This window comes from Syngnathus leptorhynchus, chromosome 3 (genome assembly GCF_054491065.1).
Source record: "Syngnathus leptorhynchus isolate UIUO chromosome 3, UIUO_Slep, whole genome shotgun sequence".
Taxonomy (NCBI): domain Eukaryota; kingdom Metazoa; phylum Chordata; class Actinopteri; order Syngnathiformes; family Syngnathidae; genus Syngnathus; species Syngnathus leptorhynchus.
The window spans coordinates 20,314,963-20,333,492 of NC_141197.1; the positions used below are offsets into that span (position 1 = coordinate 20,314,963).

The window sequence follows — 18,530 nt, forward strand, 5'->3', positions numbered from 1 at the left end:
ACAAATACACATGCACAGAATTTGTCAAAGAAAACAGGTGGCTGAGCCCAATTATTTCATTCGTGCAGTATAAAGAATGTAGAACTTATTTTCAAATTCCTTTTTCAAAGGGCACAACTTCACTAAAAGTTGGCTCAAATATAACAATCTACCAGAAGATGGAGGATTCTAGCGCCCTCTCCAGGACATAAATGTCATTGTGGTGCTGTAATTGGGTGAGAAACAATCGCTGCAGTTCTTCCACTCATTGCATCTCTTTTTATTTTTGTCCAAAAAGGCCAAACAAGGATTTTAGCATGTCACACAAAATGAGTTACAAACTCCACTGAAAAGCTTTTCTTTCACCTGAAACATTTAACACTGAGCTTTACTTCAGTTTGCATCCAAACACTATTTGCAGAATGTTTGCTCGTTTCCAGTCTGCAGCTCGGATGCATTTGCCAACCATTAAAAAAAAAACAAGGCAGAGGCAAGTCTGGCGCCCACCTCAGGCCATCTCGGGATTCATGTCGCCTTGGCTGCGTCCGCGTGCGGGCGGCGGCGTTTGGTCCTCGCCCGTGTCTTGCTTGTCCCTCTGAGCTTCCACCCAGCTCTGCGGAGCGATCATCTTCTTGGGCCCGTGGGGGGGCGGCCCCAGCAAAGCCTCGATGTCGTCATAGTTCACCACCTCCCGCTCTAACAGAGCATTGGCCAACTGCAAACAATGCACATTGAAACAATTGCAAAGATGAGACAGGACAAAGACAGAAGAAGGGGACAAACCAATATCAACTTGTCTCTATTGTCCAGTAGTAGCTTCTCTGTATGCCGGTAGGCGCGGGCGATCAACATCTTAGCTTCCTGAAAGCACAAATCATTTTCGACAGCAATATTTGGAACAGCAGTCTGCAAACACGGCGTAGATTGGGAAAGTACCAGGTCCATCTGCTGCTGGAGGCCTTGGCTGAAGGGTCGGCGCCCGATGGCACCCTGCTCCTCCGTTTCGGGGAAGGACACCTGGCCGACGCTGGTGCACATGCCGTACTGCTTCACCATGGAGTAGGCCACTCGGGTCACCTTGCGCAGGTCGTCCTGAGCTCCTGCACACGCGCAATAACTTACGATATCCAAGAAAAAGGGCGGACACGGCTGAGTGTGTGTGTGTGTGTACCTGTTGTAACCTTGTTAAAGGTAATGGCTTCCGCAGCCCGTCCTCCCAGAGCCATGCACATGCGCTCAAACAGCTGCTCCTCGGTGAACAGGTACTGGTCACGAGGCAAGATCTGGGCAAATCCCAGTGCCGCGTTTGTCCGAGGCGCAATAGACACCTAAAGTAACGGAGGGTGATAAACGAAAAAACAAATCACACACTCAGCAATTTCTGAGGCTCTTGTTTTTTGAGGAGCACTTGAGTTGGACTCGAGGTCAAAATAATGATTTGGAAAGTTACTACCTTCATGACCGCCTCCGTGTGCTCGAGCAGCCACCCGACCAGCGCGTGCCCCGATTCGTGGAAGGCGACCACTCGCTGTTCCTCTTTGGAGAGGATCTTACTCTTCTTCACGCTTCCTAAAAACACCCGTTTGCATCGGTGGCCGTATCATCGACAAAGAAATACCGTACGGGCGGACGGACGGACGGACAAAGGCGAGTGGAGTCAACTGCACCTGCAATGACTCTTTCCACTGCGTATTCAAAGTTAAAGGTGTCGATAGATTTGTGGCCCTCTCTGGCAGCATGCAGGGCGGCTTCGTTACAGATGTTGGCAATATCGGCACCTGGGGACAAAAATCATTTTAGGACTCAGCATGTCAACGCCCGACGTTTTGCCACGCATCATGTACCGACCGCTAAAGCCAGGCGTGAGCTCAGCCAGCCGCAAGGAGTAGAAGCCGGCCGGTTGAGTAAGCTTCAGGATCTTCAGATGCTGTTCAAAGATTTCCATCCGTTCCTGAGGATGAAAACAAACTTTGGGATTTAGGCTTGGAGATGGTTTTGAGGAATTCCTTCACGTCCGCCCTTCACCTGCAAGGTGGGAAGATCGATGAAGATGTGCCGGTCCAATCTGCCGGGTCTCATCAGAGCGTTGTCCAAGATGTCCGCTCTGTTTGTGGAGGCCAGGACGATCACATGGTCAGTTGTTCCCATTCCTGGGGGGGGAGGAAAACAACATTTGGAGTCATTCCTCTGGCAAGACAAGAAAGAGGCTTTAGACGGCACAACTTACCGTCCATCTCAACCAGCAACTGGTTGAGGGTCTGCTCCTCCTCCGTATTGGAGAAGCCGGACATGTTGGTGGAGCGCTTCTTTCCCACGGCGTCAATCTCGTCGATGTAGACGATGCAGGGCGCCCGACCGCGAGCCTCCTTGAACAGGCTCCTCACCCTGGCGGCACCCAGACCTAAAAATAGTTTTCATTCATTTGATTTATTTTGTACGGCGACAGCAAGACGGGCAATTTATTTCTCTTTCTTATGCAAAGCATGGAGGTGAGATCCCCTCTCTCTATAAACATCTAAAAAAATGGAGAACCACTGCCCTGAATCAATCAAGGGACGAATTAAAACGGTGCGTTTCCAACATTTGTCCAGCAGAGGGCGTTCTGACCACATTTGAGTTAGAAGTGAAATCTAGAATATTCACTCTCTGTTTCTCTCTCCAAAAATGTTACTAATACTATTTTTTTTTTTTGTGTTAACAATGGCAGCAGAAATACGAGTGACGCATACTGTACCTCCAATGACCTCGACAAATTCTGAGCCAGCCATGGCCAGGAATGGGACCTGCGCCTCTGTGGCAACGGCCTTTGCCAACAGCGTTTTTCCACAGCCCGGGGGTCCTAGCAACAATGCTCCCTTTGGTACCTTGGCTCCCAGGAGGAGGTATCGTTCGGGATTCTGAAGAAAAACGTAACGCGACGACAATGTCGAGTTCGGTTTGACACGGTTAGAAAATGTCAAACCGTAACGAGCCGCGCTTCTCACTTTGAGGTAGTCAACAAATTCTTTCACTTCCATCTTTGCCTCGTGCATGCCTGCGACATCTTTGAACCTCACGCCTTTCCCCGACTTGCCGTCCACGATGGTGAATTTGGCCATCTTGAGCTGATTCTGTCAAGCGAGTGTACTTGTTCAAACAAGCGTGAACAAAGAGAAAAGTTGGGTGACTTACAAATGCACTGAAGCCTCCTTCTCTGCCACCCATGCCTGCCAGACGAAAGATGTACCAGAGAATAGCCACGCCGATTGCCGCCATCCCCAGAGCGTACACAGCACTGCAGAGAAACGTGAAGTTATGATTGGGAAACTTTTATCATCTCATCACACCTTGCAAACGGTTTTTGGCGACTTACTTTCCAAAGAATCCAGTGCGTTTGTAGGAGACAGGTATCCGATCCTTTGTGTCAATATGCAGCTCCTCCTCAGCGGCCCTCAGCTTCTCCTCAAATTTGTCTATGTTGGCCACTTGCATTCGATACATGAGCGCAAGCCTCTAGCAAAAGACGCATGAAACCAAGAAGAATCAGTCACGAAAACTCTGCGAGATTTGTCGATTGGAAATAGAGGTGAGCGTACAGGTCGGCCAAAGATGACTGCACCGGGGTGAAGGTAGATTTCCACAATGTCGCTTTCAGGAACCACCTGCACCCGTGACACCTCGCCCTTCGCCAACATCTCATTGACAAAATCATTCCAAGAGATGTTCCCGCCGCTAGTGTTGATGGAGTTTAGGAGGCTCATGATGAGCGCTATTATGAAGAGGGTCCGCAGGCGCTCTCGGTACATCTGGTCCTCCTGCTCGCGCCGTTTCTTTTCCTCTGAGAAGCACGTTTGCGCAGATAGTGAAATGCACGAGGAGGAAAATGGCACTGCATTTGTACGGTCTTACCTTCATCTTCCTCTGGCTTTTTCCCTTTTGGTTCATTCTTTTTATCGGTGGTTTGTTTGGACTGAGATGTACTGAAGTAGGACGTTGCCCCTGGAATAAAATGTGAAACATTGGAAAGTAATGCACACCTGATTGGAGAGCGACATCATAATAAGATTACCTAATAAATTGAGGAAACCCACTGGGTTTTCCAGAAGGTTGTTCCACACTAATTTTCTGCTGAGTCCCGCCAACGTGGGGCTCAATGGTTTGAGGAGAATACTCTGGAACACAAAAGTTGGATTGTGACAGTCAGGTATGTGGTCATTCTGCCAGAGACGAAGCTGGTTAGTTAGTTTTATGTCCCTTAGTAATAACCACATGACATAAAACATGCGATATTGTTTCTTACTTTGATTAGTTTTGGAGGTTGTCCGCTTCGAGTCCTCTCGGACATTGCATATAAGATCTTTCGTAAGCGCACATTGTTGACGGTGGCCCTGTTGGATAATATGTGACAGTTTCGCCTTGACCACGTCCATGCTAAGCCCGCAGGAGATTTCGTGCAAAGACGAACGCAATGCTGCAACAACGACATCGCCATAACGTCGATCTGCAATGAATTAGCGAATATACATTGCTGATGTTTGAGTTCAGATTAGCCTTCACGTTTGTTTACTAACATGGATCGGAGCTAGCTTGCGATGTTGTGTGACGCACTTCCCGGAAATGTGACACGGACACAAGTACACTCTAAACGAAACAATTGGGCATTCAATTGGGTTTTATTCTACCAGGAATGTGTGTTGGAAAAATTCTTATTCGGGCTTGTATTTGCACTCGTGATGAATTCCATTTTAATGGAAAGTTGTTGAGTTCAAGAGTGTTGAGGTGCGCACCCATTTACGCAGCCTGCATGAAATACGACCACTAAAGATATTTGTTTATGATGTAGCTTAAAAACGAATGAGAAATAATAATAAAGACAAAAATACGAATCTATAGAGCCAAGTCATTAACCCTCTAACGTTATTAACTGCCGTGACTACTCGTTTAAAAAAAATAACAAGGAAGCAATGCTTGCATATCGAGGTGAAAATATTTCAATTGGTTAAAATACAATATATAATGGGCAGTTTTTGTTTGGTCAAAACGAGTTGTGGTCGGTGACCGTCCGTGTGTTTTGAGTGTGGCCATTATTTTCTGATACTTTACTTTATTTGAGCAACTCCAGCAGGGTGCGCTTGTCGTCAAGTTATGCTTATCTGACTTGCGTCTTGCGTAACGACACACGGGTCTCGAACTTTCCAGAGACTTCTTTTTTTTAATGACACGCTCATTTACTTTAAATTTGCTATGGCAATACACAGATGTGTTTTAATGTATAGATAGACTATCAAAAACAATCGTACGAAATGAGGTCAGTAGTAGTTGGGATTGACATACATAATGACCAATAAGATCGCGGCACTTTCCTGACCAATTGGAAACCTTGTTCTATTGAAGCTCGTCTCCTGTTGACTGCTGGGTGCGCCCGGTTTAACTACCAGTCCTGCCCGATATGTTTTCAACGCCTGTCTTCTGTTGACCTAACATGTGAGAATATTTGCTAATGCATCAAAAATTAACATTTTATCTCATCATTTATTTCCCGAATTTTGTAACCAACCTGTGAGATGCATATAAACTGTAACATGTGTTCGAAAACCTGCACATAACATTTGATATGAGTGCAGTTTAACACAATCGTGCTATTCTTAATTATGCACGTGAATAGATACAAAATATGTCAATGAAAAAAATGCAAGTCCTGGCTGAAAATACACGTTTTTTTCATGAAAGAATGATCAAATGCGCACATTTAGAAATGTGGTTCCTTTATTTAAAATGAGGTTTTCCAAACGTAAACACGTTTTCGAGAAACAATACATCGAACGCACCCGATGTTTGTTCTCCATTTCTTTGATTGGCTCTTCGGTTGCAACAGTAGCGCGCGATCTGGGCCTGAAACTCCGAGCCGTATCGGCCATGTTGGGGCATTTCCTTGTTCATCTCCAAGAGGGAAGCGATCCGTTCCAGAACCAAAATGGAGGCAGTTTCATGGTGCGCGGAGGCGTTTTCGACCAATCACAGGGCGGCTTTCATTCCCCCGAGCGTTTCCGTCCTGCACCTCGAAGGCCGCTTGGAAAACGCTCGAATGGGTTCGCTGATGACTTTAACGAAACATTCCGTGCTATTTTGATGGGTTTTCTTCAGCCGATCAAGTCCGCCGTTACACAAGTGGACTGATAAAGATTTGCACTCGGAGGTGAAGAAGAATTTGCTGAGTTGCAACCGTGTTTTTTTGTGGATATTGGAGTCGTCTTTCCTCTGTCGTCTTCTTGTTGCTGTGTATGGTTTTAAGAGGCTAGCGCTAGCCTCGTTTGCTGGGCTGCTTTTAGCCGCTGCTGCCATGGTCCTTGCAAGTCTATGCGGATGTCTCCGAGACAGTTTGTGCTAAAACGAACTCGACAAATGGGAACATCTAGCATTGGCTGAACACACCGTGGCATTAAATAAAGATTCCGTTCACACTTTGAAGGAAATCCTAAATTAGGTAAGTCGCACTTTTCTCCCCCTCTTGGTTCACACGGTCAGCGCGGTATCAACAACAAACTGGCGATTGCTGTATTGTGTTGTGTTGTAATCTGCTGTTGTGACTAGCAACAAATGTCGACTTCTAATGTCGCCGTTTCTTCATGTTTTGAGCACAAATGGCAAAAATGTTTCCAATTTTAGCACATCGGTATCATCTCATTTCTGTTTATGTGGGTGTATTTTAAATTGGTGAATTTATCGTGGTCTTTCTGGTTAACAGGCTGGGTTTTTTTTTTGTGCCAATAAAAGCCGCTCGATATGATTGCATTGTTGTGTAAACGTCGTTTTTTTGCATGTTCCCAAAATTGTCTGAAATGGAAACGTGTAGCAATATTCTGCAGTATTCGTTCAAGGTGGCACATTTCTTCCAAGAATGTGGAGCGTGTTGGCGTCCGTTGCGTTGCTATTGGCCTAAGCCAGGACCTCTTCGCTACCTCTTAACTGTTATTTTCTATCACTGACGCACACTTTTAGCTTCCCTGTTCTACATAGCTCCATTGAGTTACTAAACACCATCAATGGAACGTGTCCACAAAGAAATATTCCAACCAGCCCAAGTATACTGTGTACATTATAGTAAGACGTTATAGTCTGTGTTTGAGTCTATATCTGTCGTATTTGTGCAAGTGCTTTACGTGGAGCAGCTGTGTTGTGCGTGTTGAAATGCAATGTGAAGGAAAGGAAAGGAGAGTCTCAACATGGTGGGCTTGTGGCTGAGCAGTCAAGCAAGCTCTCGTCTTTGGTGCAGGACCAATGGCGAGGAAAACACTGCAGTGCTGCTGCCGCTGCCTCTGCTGCTGCTATTTTCTTTCCACCAAGATGGTCTGTGAGGCTCGTTGGCTTCATGGTAACTATGCTGACTCATTTTGCAGTGCCCTCAGCTGAATACGTTCAGTTTGTGCGTCTGAGCTTCTATAGCCCCGATACACGCTTAAAATGCGATGGTATCCTCTTTGGGTGTGTTCTTGAACACCTTTGGCATATCCTCACATACTTGCTACGTTTGAAACCCGGGCAATTGTTAGTATTGAATTTCTGAATCCCTCCCCACCCCCAATGTTATTTGGGATAGTTTATATCCTGCACATATTCAACTTTGGATCTGGTCTTATAGTTGCAGTTTGTATGTGCTTTCAAATTTGGCGCATGGATGGATCAAAGTCCACTGCAACTCGAGGGAGTTGAATCCACTTTTTTGTTTATTGTGGGCATTGCTTTGTTTTAATGAGCGTGTGCTTTAGGAACGGCACGACAGGACAGGAAGGCTCTGCAGCGTGCCATTAAGAGTGCTTCTCGTAAGCAAATGACGTCACGAGCTGTCAGCCACGCTGGGCACTATTTTTTTTTTCTTTTGTAATCCTGCTCGCTTCAAAGTTTACGCCGTGATATATACCTACTGCCACTTAACGAGTAAAATGCACATTTGCAGTGTTTTGTGGGAGTCGGAAGATTGTTCTTGACGATTCACGTCTGAACGTCTGTGTTTGTTATCACGCTGGCCTGAAAACAACCTGAAAAATTGCGTCTCCTTCATTCCAGCGCGATAGAGATCTCGCTGTTAGGACCTCGCGGTCACACGGTGATGCGCTTCCTTTTTACATCTTGCATTTTTGACTGTGGTGTTGAGAGCCGAGGCATGTCGCTACAACTTGTGCAACAACTCTGGCTGCTTTCCGTCCGCAGGCTCTCCCCTCCCCCCTGTGCTAAGCGTGTGGTCCTTTTGAGTAAACAAGTATAGCGACTCCTCTTTCGTAGCTCCGTCTGTGCTTCGGCGGCGCAAGTTGCCATGTTTCTTTCTGCTCTCAATCTCAGCACACCCTCAAATGGATCTGGAACCCTTTTGTCATCCAGCCTACTATTCCGCTTCTCTCTCCTGTATGGTTGAAGTGAAATAGAGCAAAATGGCGGGCCTCAATCCTGTGGCTTCTCTCGGGACCGCAGAACATCATATCGAGCTTCAAGACGTCCCATTGGTGGACTCTGTTCTGAACCCATCTTTGGGTTGTGCCTGCATGGCCATCTTCTACTGGACCATCACATATTTTCTCATAGCCAAGGGAAACGTTTGGCATGTTGCTACTTCTCCAGAATGCTTTGCAGACTTGGATTCTCAGCCTGGAAAGGGAAACATCAAGGTTACTTGTCGGGTTGCAGTTATCAAATAATGTGGGACTGTGATTTTACTTCTGAAAATGTGATCGGATAGCGACAATTTAATGTACACTTTTGCCTGATTTAATAACCATCATAAATACGCAAGAACAAACACATTTATTTCACTTGGCTCAGTGGTAGAGCACCCTAACGTTTGGACTCAGTTGCTAACACTGGTTAGCCGAAACGCTAGCACAGTGCTCAGTCATCTTAGTCAAACTAGCCGCGGACAGGTTTGGTGGTCGATGTAGTCGTGACTAGTCGATTAATCTTGGCAACCCTAATCCCAAACCCGTGTTTATCCCGTGGTTTGGCCATTTGGTCATCCAATCAGCCCAAGCTACAGAGGACTTTGACTCTGCCACGGCTGGAACAGACAGAACGCTCTGCGGAGCAGCCAAATGTCCAGCCAAGATTCAAACATTTGCAAGGGTGCAAAAATAAGATGGCTCCGGATGAGAATAGCCATTAGCCTCTCTATCGTTGGCTATTCTGATCGCCGCTAGTCTTAAAAAATTCATATCGGCCCTAGTTTGGAACGAGGATGACGGCGGCGAAAGTGAGCCTGCCCATTGTCTTTTGGCAAAATGTAAAGTGCACATCATAAAAGTTGTTTGATACAACTCGCGCTCACATCGCAACGCTGGTGTCGCTTTACGACACTGAAAACGACACTTGCGGCTTTACGACACTACCGCCGTGCCTGCGTCGGTGTGTGCGGCTGCTCGCAAGCCAGAAAGGATTGAATGAAGTCAACAAACGTGCGCAGAACTCCCGCCAATTCCAAATAGTCACAGGAAACGGAATGGTGAGTTTGTCGTTTTCATCTTGGTCTCACCTCCCTTTCTTTGCAAAAAGCCTTTGTGGTGTTTATTTTTAAATTTGAAAAGAAAATTGAGCGACCAGGCCTCATATGTGCGTCTAAGTGAAACGCCGCATCATAGATGTCTGTATTGATCCTGAGAGGAAAAAATGAGCTAGTCTGACTTTATTGCTAAATATACGCACATGAGTGTTTGTGGTCATTTGATGTGGCTGTTCTCCACGTGACTAATAAATATCGCAAGAATGCGTTCAATTATTGTTTTGACGCAGCGTGACTGGGTTGAATCGTCCGTATGCGACTTTCTCTTTTCTCCAGTACGATACACGGCGCAACGTCTTTCGAATCCCAGAATTGGACACCGGGCGTCTTGGGTCTTATCTGGAAGCCTACTTTGAAGGCTTCTTTCAAATTTGCAGAGTCTATGCTACGCGGTTGTGTTAGCGCACAGATTGGATGCACAAAGACGAGCGTTTTAGACGTCCGAGACAAACGGGAACCCCCTCGTGTCATTTTGCGAAACGTACTTTTCCATCCTCAATCACGTCTTGTCGTAGAATGGCCAAAATATAATTTAATGGAAGGCAGCCCCTGCAGCTCGCTCCAAAGTCAGCAGGATGTTGCAGTGGCGGGGGATGGTCCACTTGTTGTGGCCTGGGTGAATCTCAATCATCAAGGCCCTTTATTGGGGCTGGCCTTTTGATGGGCCAGCTGCAGCCATTCATCTGGCCATTTACATTGAAATGCAACAACAGGAAGGGGGAAGGAGAGCCAGCCTGCCAGCCTGCCTGCCTGCCTGGAGGAGGCTTGCGTGCTTGCTTACGTCTGCGCTCCTTGGATGTGAGGGAAATGCAAAGACATTCCTAAATAGCAGCGAGAGGAGGTCCATCGCTTGGTGCTTCCACTTGCTCACATGTCTAGCCACCTATTTTTTTCCCAGGCCCATTGTGGACCAGTATACGTTAAGCATAACAAAGGATCTAAGCAGCCTTTTTGACCAGTGGGTGCTTTTGCAGACCTCAGCTCTTTTCTGTCTTTACGGCCTGGCCGGGCCCGGCCCGACCGGTCGGTCGATGGCTATAAAGACCCCGTCCCGTTATTGGCGTCTCTCTCCCACTTTAACAACACTCGCTCGTTCGTGCTGCTTTTTGCGGTTTGCAGTGTTATTTTCTAATGACGGACCATTTCCGTTTATGAAGCCGCTGTTGACCTGAGTCTCCAGCTTTTGTTCCCGTTTTGCTGTAGTAATAAATCTATTATTGCAAAGGTATAAATTGCATCCTTACAAAAAAAGGCGAGTTTGTCACTTTTATTTCCGAGGTCAGGACATTTGGGTCGAGACCTCCGGGCCAGCTATTTAAGGGAACAGAGAAGATGACAACACAATCAGTATATGTCGTTGTACATGCTGAAGTAATTTAAAAAAGGAATTATTATGAAATGTCAGGCAAAACTAACTCGGCCAATCAGAATGATCCCTGACAGGTAAACAACTTCAGCTTATTCCTGTCGCACAGGATCTTTCTCGCCAACCGCTCGGCACGTCTAGGCTTGTGCAACTGCTCCCTTTCTGTGCTTGGAAAACTTCCAAAAGAGCTTGTATGTAACAAAAAAAGTTTTCTAAGAAGGCTGTGATAAGTAGTGACGAATGGTTTCCTGGAATTGCTGGTGGTTTTCCCAACTTGTCGAAGTTTTACATATGTTGTTATGTGCATGCTTAGCTGTGTCAGTCACTCGGCGGTAAATCTTGTAGAAACGCCACCCAGCAGTCTGTTATGGATTGAGAGCAGTTTTATGAAAATACTTATAGGTCTGAATGAGACGTACATTTTTCAGATCACGTTAATTAACAGGCTTTTGAGGAAACTGCTTGCTTGCTTACCTGGTGTTTCTTTTGAGCAGATGTAACAGGTCACGGGTAACTTTGTATTTCATCCGTAGCACTTGTGTACCGGTGGGACAAGACTGCAGGATGGCTATTAATATAAAGGACTCAAAGTTCCAAGTCAGGGAAGATGTCTTTATTTTTGAAGTTCTCATTTTTTTGTCATGGGACTTTGATTCAAAGGAATTAGATATTTTTGCAAGGCTTCTGTTTCGATTTAAATGGGCCACCCGCGTTGGTAGCCCAACGAATGAATCGAACGTAGCTTGATTCAGAAAGGTTGGACGTTGCTGAGGATTTTTTGTTTCGTTGAACGCAATCCACTCGAACGGTCTGAACGTCGAAGAGCTTTGACTCGTCTGTGAATAAACATGCTGCGTCCTTTATTTACAGCCTTTCTCGAAAGGACTATTTTGGTTAGTGCAGGTGTGATAATGGCAGGCTTCACACGATAGATAGTACACACACACACCTATGCAAACATTTCCCCAAGAGCCATATCTGCTTTGTTTCATCATATCAGCCCGTCCGTGGTTGTCCGACACAAATGGTTTGTGTGTTTGGTTGGCTTGCCTTGACGTCGGTTCATTCCCATTGGGGACCGGCCGGCCCTCCTCGCTTTTGCACATCCGAACAGTAACCGAGGGTCGTCAGGAAGTTCTGTTTGCAGGAAGCCAAGGGCGTTGTACCTAACTGCCTCGTTTCCTCTTCAGACACAAATCATTTGAAATGATTGTAGCGCTCTGGCAGATTCTCTGTTTTTACGCATATGATCTACAATGCTTGGAATATGATTTCGATTTTTTTGGGGGGAGGATACCGGCCGGCAGGCCAAGGTCCCAAATGGAACAAAATTGCTAAGCAACAGGATTTTTCCCCCTCACTTTTAGTAGCACAGCTTTCAACCAAGTTAACAGTTGCAGTCTCTATTTTATGATCCACTTTGACACCAATATTTTGCCTTGGACTAAAAACGGAAATATCGGTCATCGGCCTGCTTGACTACTAATAATAGACATCGACCCTAAAAACAGATCTTAATATCTGTAATTTAGACCCAATCCAGTTTTTTGTCAGAAGACCATGTGACCGACCGCAAGAGTTTTCAAAGATTCAATTCTTTGGCCGCACAGTTGGCCCTCCGAGCGATTGACAAACACGGCAAAGGTAAACGAAGGACGTGATATGAAAGTTGATTTGTTCCGTGTCGTTTCGTGCGTGCCTCGGTCAAAACAAACAAGTTACGGCTGCTATCACATCTGCTGCAAGGTATTTATCACTTCATCAGCTGATAACTGGCTGCTCTTTTTACACACGACTATCTTACATAATATTATTCTTTCCATCTACGGATTGGAGCTGAATTCTGGATGGGGTTCAGAAAAGTGGGTGTGTGTGTGCGTGTGAGAGCGAGTGAAAGAAGGAGAGGAAGCGACAGCTGGTCTGAGAAAGCCGCGTGCTGCTGCATGTTGCTCGATAAATCATCGACTACGTTCTTTCAAAATCCGAATATTGGCAATAGTTGGGTTTTTAAAGTCCACGTAATTGCGCACGGAAAACACAGTGGCCTTATTCCTGTTTTGAAATTCCGACAAAAGTCCTTTTATACAAGGAAGGTGAGAGAAATCGAAGCACTCGTTTGATCCAAATAAATAATCGCTAGATTCCTGGAATACAATAATAATATTCGATAGCTGAACGGCTCCTTGAAACCAATGCTACTGTCACGCAAACAGAGCCCCCGGTGACAAATCTCCACGGACTCTTTATCCATTTATGAAGACGTTTGCCTGTAAATAATGAATATTAGTGGTGCCTTGAGATATGATTTGCATGTAACGACTTCAAATCAACAGTGCTGCTGTTTAAAGGAAAATGGTGTTGACGTCTCAATCGTTAGCACGCCGCTATTTGTTTTCCACTTTCTTGCGTGCCAAGCGTGTTGGGATCGGCACAGCTCCAACTTGCTACAATGAACTCTGATGCGTCCGATGTGATTTGAAATGTCACGACGGCGGCCATTCTGTGACGCATCAGCTCATGTGCATCTGGATAATGATTTCATATTTGTCCCTTGAGGGCTCCGGTTGGGGATGAGCGTCCTTGAGCCTGCACACTGGTTTCTTTTTCAAGGAGGGTTAGGGATCCTCGCTTGGTCCCCCAATACTTCGATTGTGCAAAATCTGGCGTACTTTGCGGATCGAAGACGATGACGCACGGTGCACAGTTTATTTTTGATGGCTTGTGTTTGAAGACACCTCTTTGATTTTTTTTTTTTGAATGAGATGAAATTTTTCTCCCCATCAGTCCTATGAGCTTGTTACCTTGACAACGGCAGAACATTTTTATCAAGGGCTGCGTGTTCCTTCTCGTACGCCTCCATTCAACGTCTCCGCCTTCATTAAATATCGTCTTTCAGGTTTATTGTTCAATGCCGTTTTCATCATCATCATCGTTGTTGTTTTTGACCGCTTTCTCTGCTCGATTAGTCCGAACAGGATCACCCCCGAAAAATATTTGCTGCTTTGATTTCTTCTGTTAAGATACAGAACAAATGAGCAGTTGCCAAATCCAAATGATTCATCGCTTTTTATCGACGGCCATTCTCACCTTCTGCGCAAATGGATGCCCAATGCTGCATTATTTTTGGGGGGAGAGCAGAAGGGATCACTGTGCAGTGGTTCCCGCCCGCTGAAGTCAGACCTCATCAATAATGTAGATGTTTTTGTACAAGAGATGTGTGGTGTGCCTGTCTTTTTCTGTAATCTTCCCCGCCCCCCACGCCCCCCCCCCCCCCCCCCCCCCCCAGTGTCGGCTTTCCACGCCGGTGTTTGTGCATTCAAGAGCAGATGACTAAATCTAATTAGCGGCCACATTACAATAAGATGGGATACCTGACGCCCGGGCTGTTGTGCCGAGCCGTCCATCGATGCCTTCCAAATGGCTATTTTCTGCTTGGACTCACCAGCACGTCAATGCAGAGAGATGTTTTTACCTTCATACAGGCTTTGCGGCTGTGGTGACTGACAAAAAGTGCAACCTTTTTTTTTTTTTTTTTCTCTTGTGCTCGATTGATGTGTTTTTGTTGGCGGTCGTTAGTTGAACTTCCATCCGAGAGGACGGAAATGATCCAAATTCCAGCAAAATATGCTTGATAACTTTAATATTCATCAAATTGGCCATTGCCCCATTGAATCACCGCGACCCAAAGTCGACTTGGCGTTAGGTGCAGCATGACTGAATTGTTTTCTCTGCTCAACTCTGCGTACTTTTAGAAATTTCATCCGAGTAGAAAACCGATTTGTTTTGCCTAGCTTGAACCCTCCACCAGTTTAAAGAACATTTTGGTCCCAGGACCTGCATTGTATTTTTTCAACGACCGTACTGAACCATACTATAGGCTCGTATGATGCCAGGCTGCGGTGGCTTGTGAAGACCCAAAAGCGGCAAGAAATATCTTCAAAAGTTGAAAGCTGGTATGGTGTTCATTTTGAAGCCTCTTTTTTTTGGGTGGGGGGGTGCTCTGCGTTCTTCAGTTGGCCGACATCTCCTTTTGTGGTGGGGGAGGGCCGTTGTGCTTCCTGGATGGATTATTACAATCCGTCAATCCTCAGCTTCCCGCTGGGAACCCACAACAGGTTCCACTCCAGTAAAAACACAATAGCCATCTATCATCCTCCGTGCCATGTAGGCCAGCCGTCCCATTCAGGTCTGGCCCTAATCCTGCTCCCACCCCACCTCCTACTCTGCCTTTCTACTTCGATGCCTGTTTAACGATATTTGAAGTGACAGAAAGGCCACCCGTTTGTTTGTTTTTTACTTGTGTAAGTGTTATGTAGAAATTCTCAACCGTGGAAATAACGGTTTGCAGTATAGCGCTTTGTAAACGCTTTGTCGTTTCAAGCGGCGTTCGCCCCAACTCGTGGCGTATTTTGAACTACATTGCGGGAACAATGTTCAACAATGTTGAGCCTCGCTCAAATAGACGAGGCAGCGCTACACTGACTGGAATGTTAGCAGTTTAGCCCAACACTGGGCCTCTGTTAAATATGCTCCCATGTCCCGCCTCCTAAATCCCGATAAACCCGCGTCGCCATAGTTGGAAGGGAACGGGGAAAGCGTGGCTATCCAGAAAGTTTGAAACACAAGCCATGGCTTTCTCTTGTTGTTATTTTGTGTCGTGCAAGTGCGACTCAGGTGTGCGTTGTGTGGTGTCTAAATCGCAGACTCAGCACTCTTTGGCGCATGCAAACAAAACATTGCTCATCATCATTAATATTTAACATGATATTCTTTTGGTCATTTTTAGGCTAATGTATGCACTTAGTGGTTAATTTGCATTTTTGGGCTGTGTTGTGTGTGATTTTGTTAGGCACGATCTGCTAATTTGCTGTTGTGTCGTGATTTGGCGTTGCACAAATAATATTGAATTGGACGAGATTGCATATTGCCCTAGGCTTTGTTTGCTTTACCTCATTAATCACGCTTTCTTTTTTTCTCTCTCTCTCTCTTTTTGTCACGTTTCAGGCACTGTGGACACCCCAAGATTCTCTGGTGCTTCTCTTTTTGGATTTTAGCGCGCTGACATTTTCTTCTCCCACAACCATGGAATCGGTACGTTGACCAGCAACTTCTTGTTCCAAAGTTTTAGACATGTGGATTTAAAATAGGAGACTTTCTTTTGGTTGCTTTTCCCTCAAAAGCACTTTATGTTTATATTTATGTAGTTATTATTTTATTATTTTTATTTTGAAAGACTCACCCTACCACCCATGTGGATTTCAAATGGTCCCAATTCGCAAGGCCCGTCCGGTGTGAATGTTGTTTGCCACTTGTCGTGTTTGCCATTCCGACGTGCATGTTTTTTTTTTTTTTTTTTTGTGTGTGCTATAAATCAGCCCCCAGAATGACGCAACAAAGTGAAAAGTGGATGTGATTGTTCTACTGAGAAAGTAGCGAGCTTGGAAAGTTTTGCGGTCACGGCGGCATCCCGTGAGCGCTGCTGGGGCCGCTTGCATGGCGTCATGTGTTATTTTCATTCAATCTTGTCTTTTGAGGAGCTATAATTTGTGTGCCGCAGGCGGGCCGGAGTTCCCTTTTTATCGGCCGCCAAAATGCAGCCCGCTTATCAGCCGCTGCCGGTTCTCATGGCACTTTGTCACAGAATGGCCAAGGAATGTAAACGCTCTTCAGAAAACGCCAGAGATGCGGCGGAGGCGTGGCGTGACGGTTGGCCGTGTCGCGGCATGCTAACCGCCCTTGTATTTTGTATGACATCATCGCAGACAGTTTTGCAGTTTATTTGGGTAAGACAAATATTTAGCGCCGGTCTCCTGCGTTTATTTACGTGCGTACGTGCCGTGCCGCAAGACGTTTCTCCTGAAAGCACATTAGCGCCGTTGGAATGTCTGCATTAAGATCAGAGCTTAGTGCCCGCTGAACTTGTGCCTCGCTGTCCATTGTCAGAGGTCGCGTCGGTGCGAAAGAAAAATAGGTCACTCGCTCGTTACTGCACGACGAGCTCGCGTTCCAACCAAATAAATCCCTTCCAGGCTACCAGATGTATTTCACACACTAATCGCCCCATCGGCCATGGAGGAGGAGATGAGCGTCATTTTCTGTACAAGTCAACTTTTAAGGTTGCACATTGTCAGAATATATCTGAATCCCAAAAATTGCTGGACAGACCGTGACACCAGCAGCTTCTCTCTTTGCATACGGTACATCATCTCTCCTCATTGTCGTGGACATTGCAGCAGAAAGAGCTACTTTGCTTCTGCTTCTGTTTACCTCCCTGAGCTGCCTATATCTGCTTACTGTCAGTGGAAACCAAGGAAACTGATCACAAAGCTTATTATGGGTGCCAGGAGTGGAATACACACTGTGCCTGTGGGCACACACACACACACGCACGCACACACACACGCACGCACGCACGCACACGCAGGGCCATGCGCCACCCTCCTCCATCTCCTCATGTGATGCCAGTCACATGGTTTCCAGGCAAGCAGCTCAGTAAATCAGTCGGCCTTTATTTTTAACTGCTTTAAATCCTCCACCTGGGCTGCAACCATTGTAGGCGTCTGTTGATTTTTGTTTTGGTCCCCCACCTCCTGTCTTGAGAATTAGCGAATTGGAAATCAATGTTTGTGCATCTCCCTACCTAGATTTGAATTTGGCCTTTTAATTTTGCAAATGTACTTACTAGTCACACTGTGAGCCAAAGTATTCTGCATTTGACTGGCAGACTTGCGGTTACTCCTCAACAATTGTGTTAGCTTCAAGCGGCTAAGTAAAGGTTCCAAGACTGAACTTCTTGTAATCTCACCATCTTCCCTCGTTTGCTCTTTGGATCTTGCCCCAAATGGGCCTTGTTCCTCACTGGGGATTAGCGTGTGTAACACAAAAGTGGGCCCTGCCTGTTGTCACGTTACATAACTCGCCCCGGGAAGAGCCACTCGGTTTTGCCCGGTCGGAGAGCCCACTATAGAGGCTTTGTTTTCCCCACCTTGCCTTCTTCCTCCTCTCTCGGACTCGTCGTCCTCCCCTTCGGGCAGACTGCGCAGTTGGACTGTATAGAAGGAGTCTGTTTTCAGGAAACAGAGCAGCCACTGTGGCGCTGAGTGGAAGGAGTGCTAATAGCAACTAGCATTACGGGGCGCTTACATCTCAGGCTGCGGAATTCAAGGTCTACTCGGGGTCAACGCACTTTCAAAGATCGGAAGTTCTTGCGTTTCTGCCTTAGCGCGCGCGCTGTGCTGACGTGCAAGTGTAGCTTTCATTCCGGGGGCGATGGACCCTAGCGTTGAGCAAAAGGTTATTGTGCTTTTGTGTGATTTGCCTTCAGCCCCACTATTTTCTGGCAGGCCCCAACACCAAACACTTTGGTTCTGGTGACTAATTTTAGCGCTGCAAGGCCCTTCTCCAAGGTGGGATGGATAAGATAACATATCTCTGGCTCTTTGCAGTTTGGTTTTGCCTATTCTGGAAGTGTCCACACATAGACATATCCCAAAAAGGATTTGACAACATTGTTGGTAGACTTTGTTTCAAGAAAAAGCCACAGCGGTCACTGACACAAGTTGGGATGGATGTGATTGAGATTTGCCAAAATGCAAATTGACATGCCACAAAGTATCAGGGAGAATGTCTTTTTGGCAGATGAGACAAAAGTCACTTGGTCTC

The 18,530-nt window shown here is 46.1% G+C and overlaps 2 protein-coding genes across 7 annotated transcripts in view; one reads left to right on the plus strand and one right to left on the minus strand.

The window, feature by feature from the left end:
- Positions 1-235: 235 nt before the first annotated feature.
- On the minus strand, positions 236-4,776 carry spg7 (SPG7 matrix AAA peptidase subunit, paraplegin). Its single transcript, XM_085907831.1, has 17 exons — positions 4,259-4,776; positions 4,028-4,130; positions 3,868-3,957; positions 3,555-3,796; positions 3,332-3,471; positions 3,151-3,253; positions 2,964-3,089; positions 2,714-2,876; positions 2,207-2,380; positions 2,005-2,129; positions 1,828-1,930; positions 1,647-1,757; positions 1,433-1,548; positions 1,151-1,307; positions 916-1,079; positions 763-840; positions 236-694 (listed from the first exon to the last, which is right to left on the minus strand). Exons 1-17 carry the CDS (start codon positions 4,448-4,450, stop codon positions 488-490), a joined length of 2,394 nt encoding a protein of 797 aa, XP_085763957.1. The 5' UTR covers positions 4,451-4,776; the 3' UTR covers positions 236-487.
- A 1,203-nt stretch (positions 4,777-5,979) lies between these two features.
- The window catches only part of ankrd11 (ankyrin repeat domain 11), a 45,990-nt gene continuing 33,439 nt past the window's right edge, over positions 5,980-18,530 (plus strand). For 4 of the 6 annotated variants that reach the window (XM_085907825.1, XM_085907827.1, XM_085907828.1 and 1 more), the window contains exons 1-2: positions 5,980-6,442; positions 15,873-15,959. The gene's annotated coding sequence lies outside the window, so the exon portion shown is untranslated. Of the gene's footprint in view, positions 6,443-6,533; positions 7,331-15,872; positions 15,960-18,530 lie in introns of those variants that run through there. The other 2 variants (XM_085907830.1, XM_085907826.1) reach the window with 2 other exon arrangements.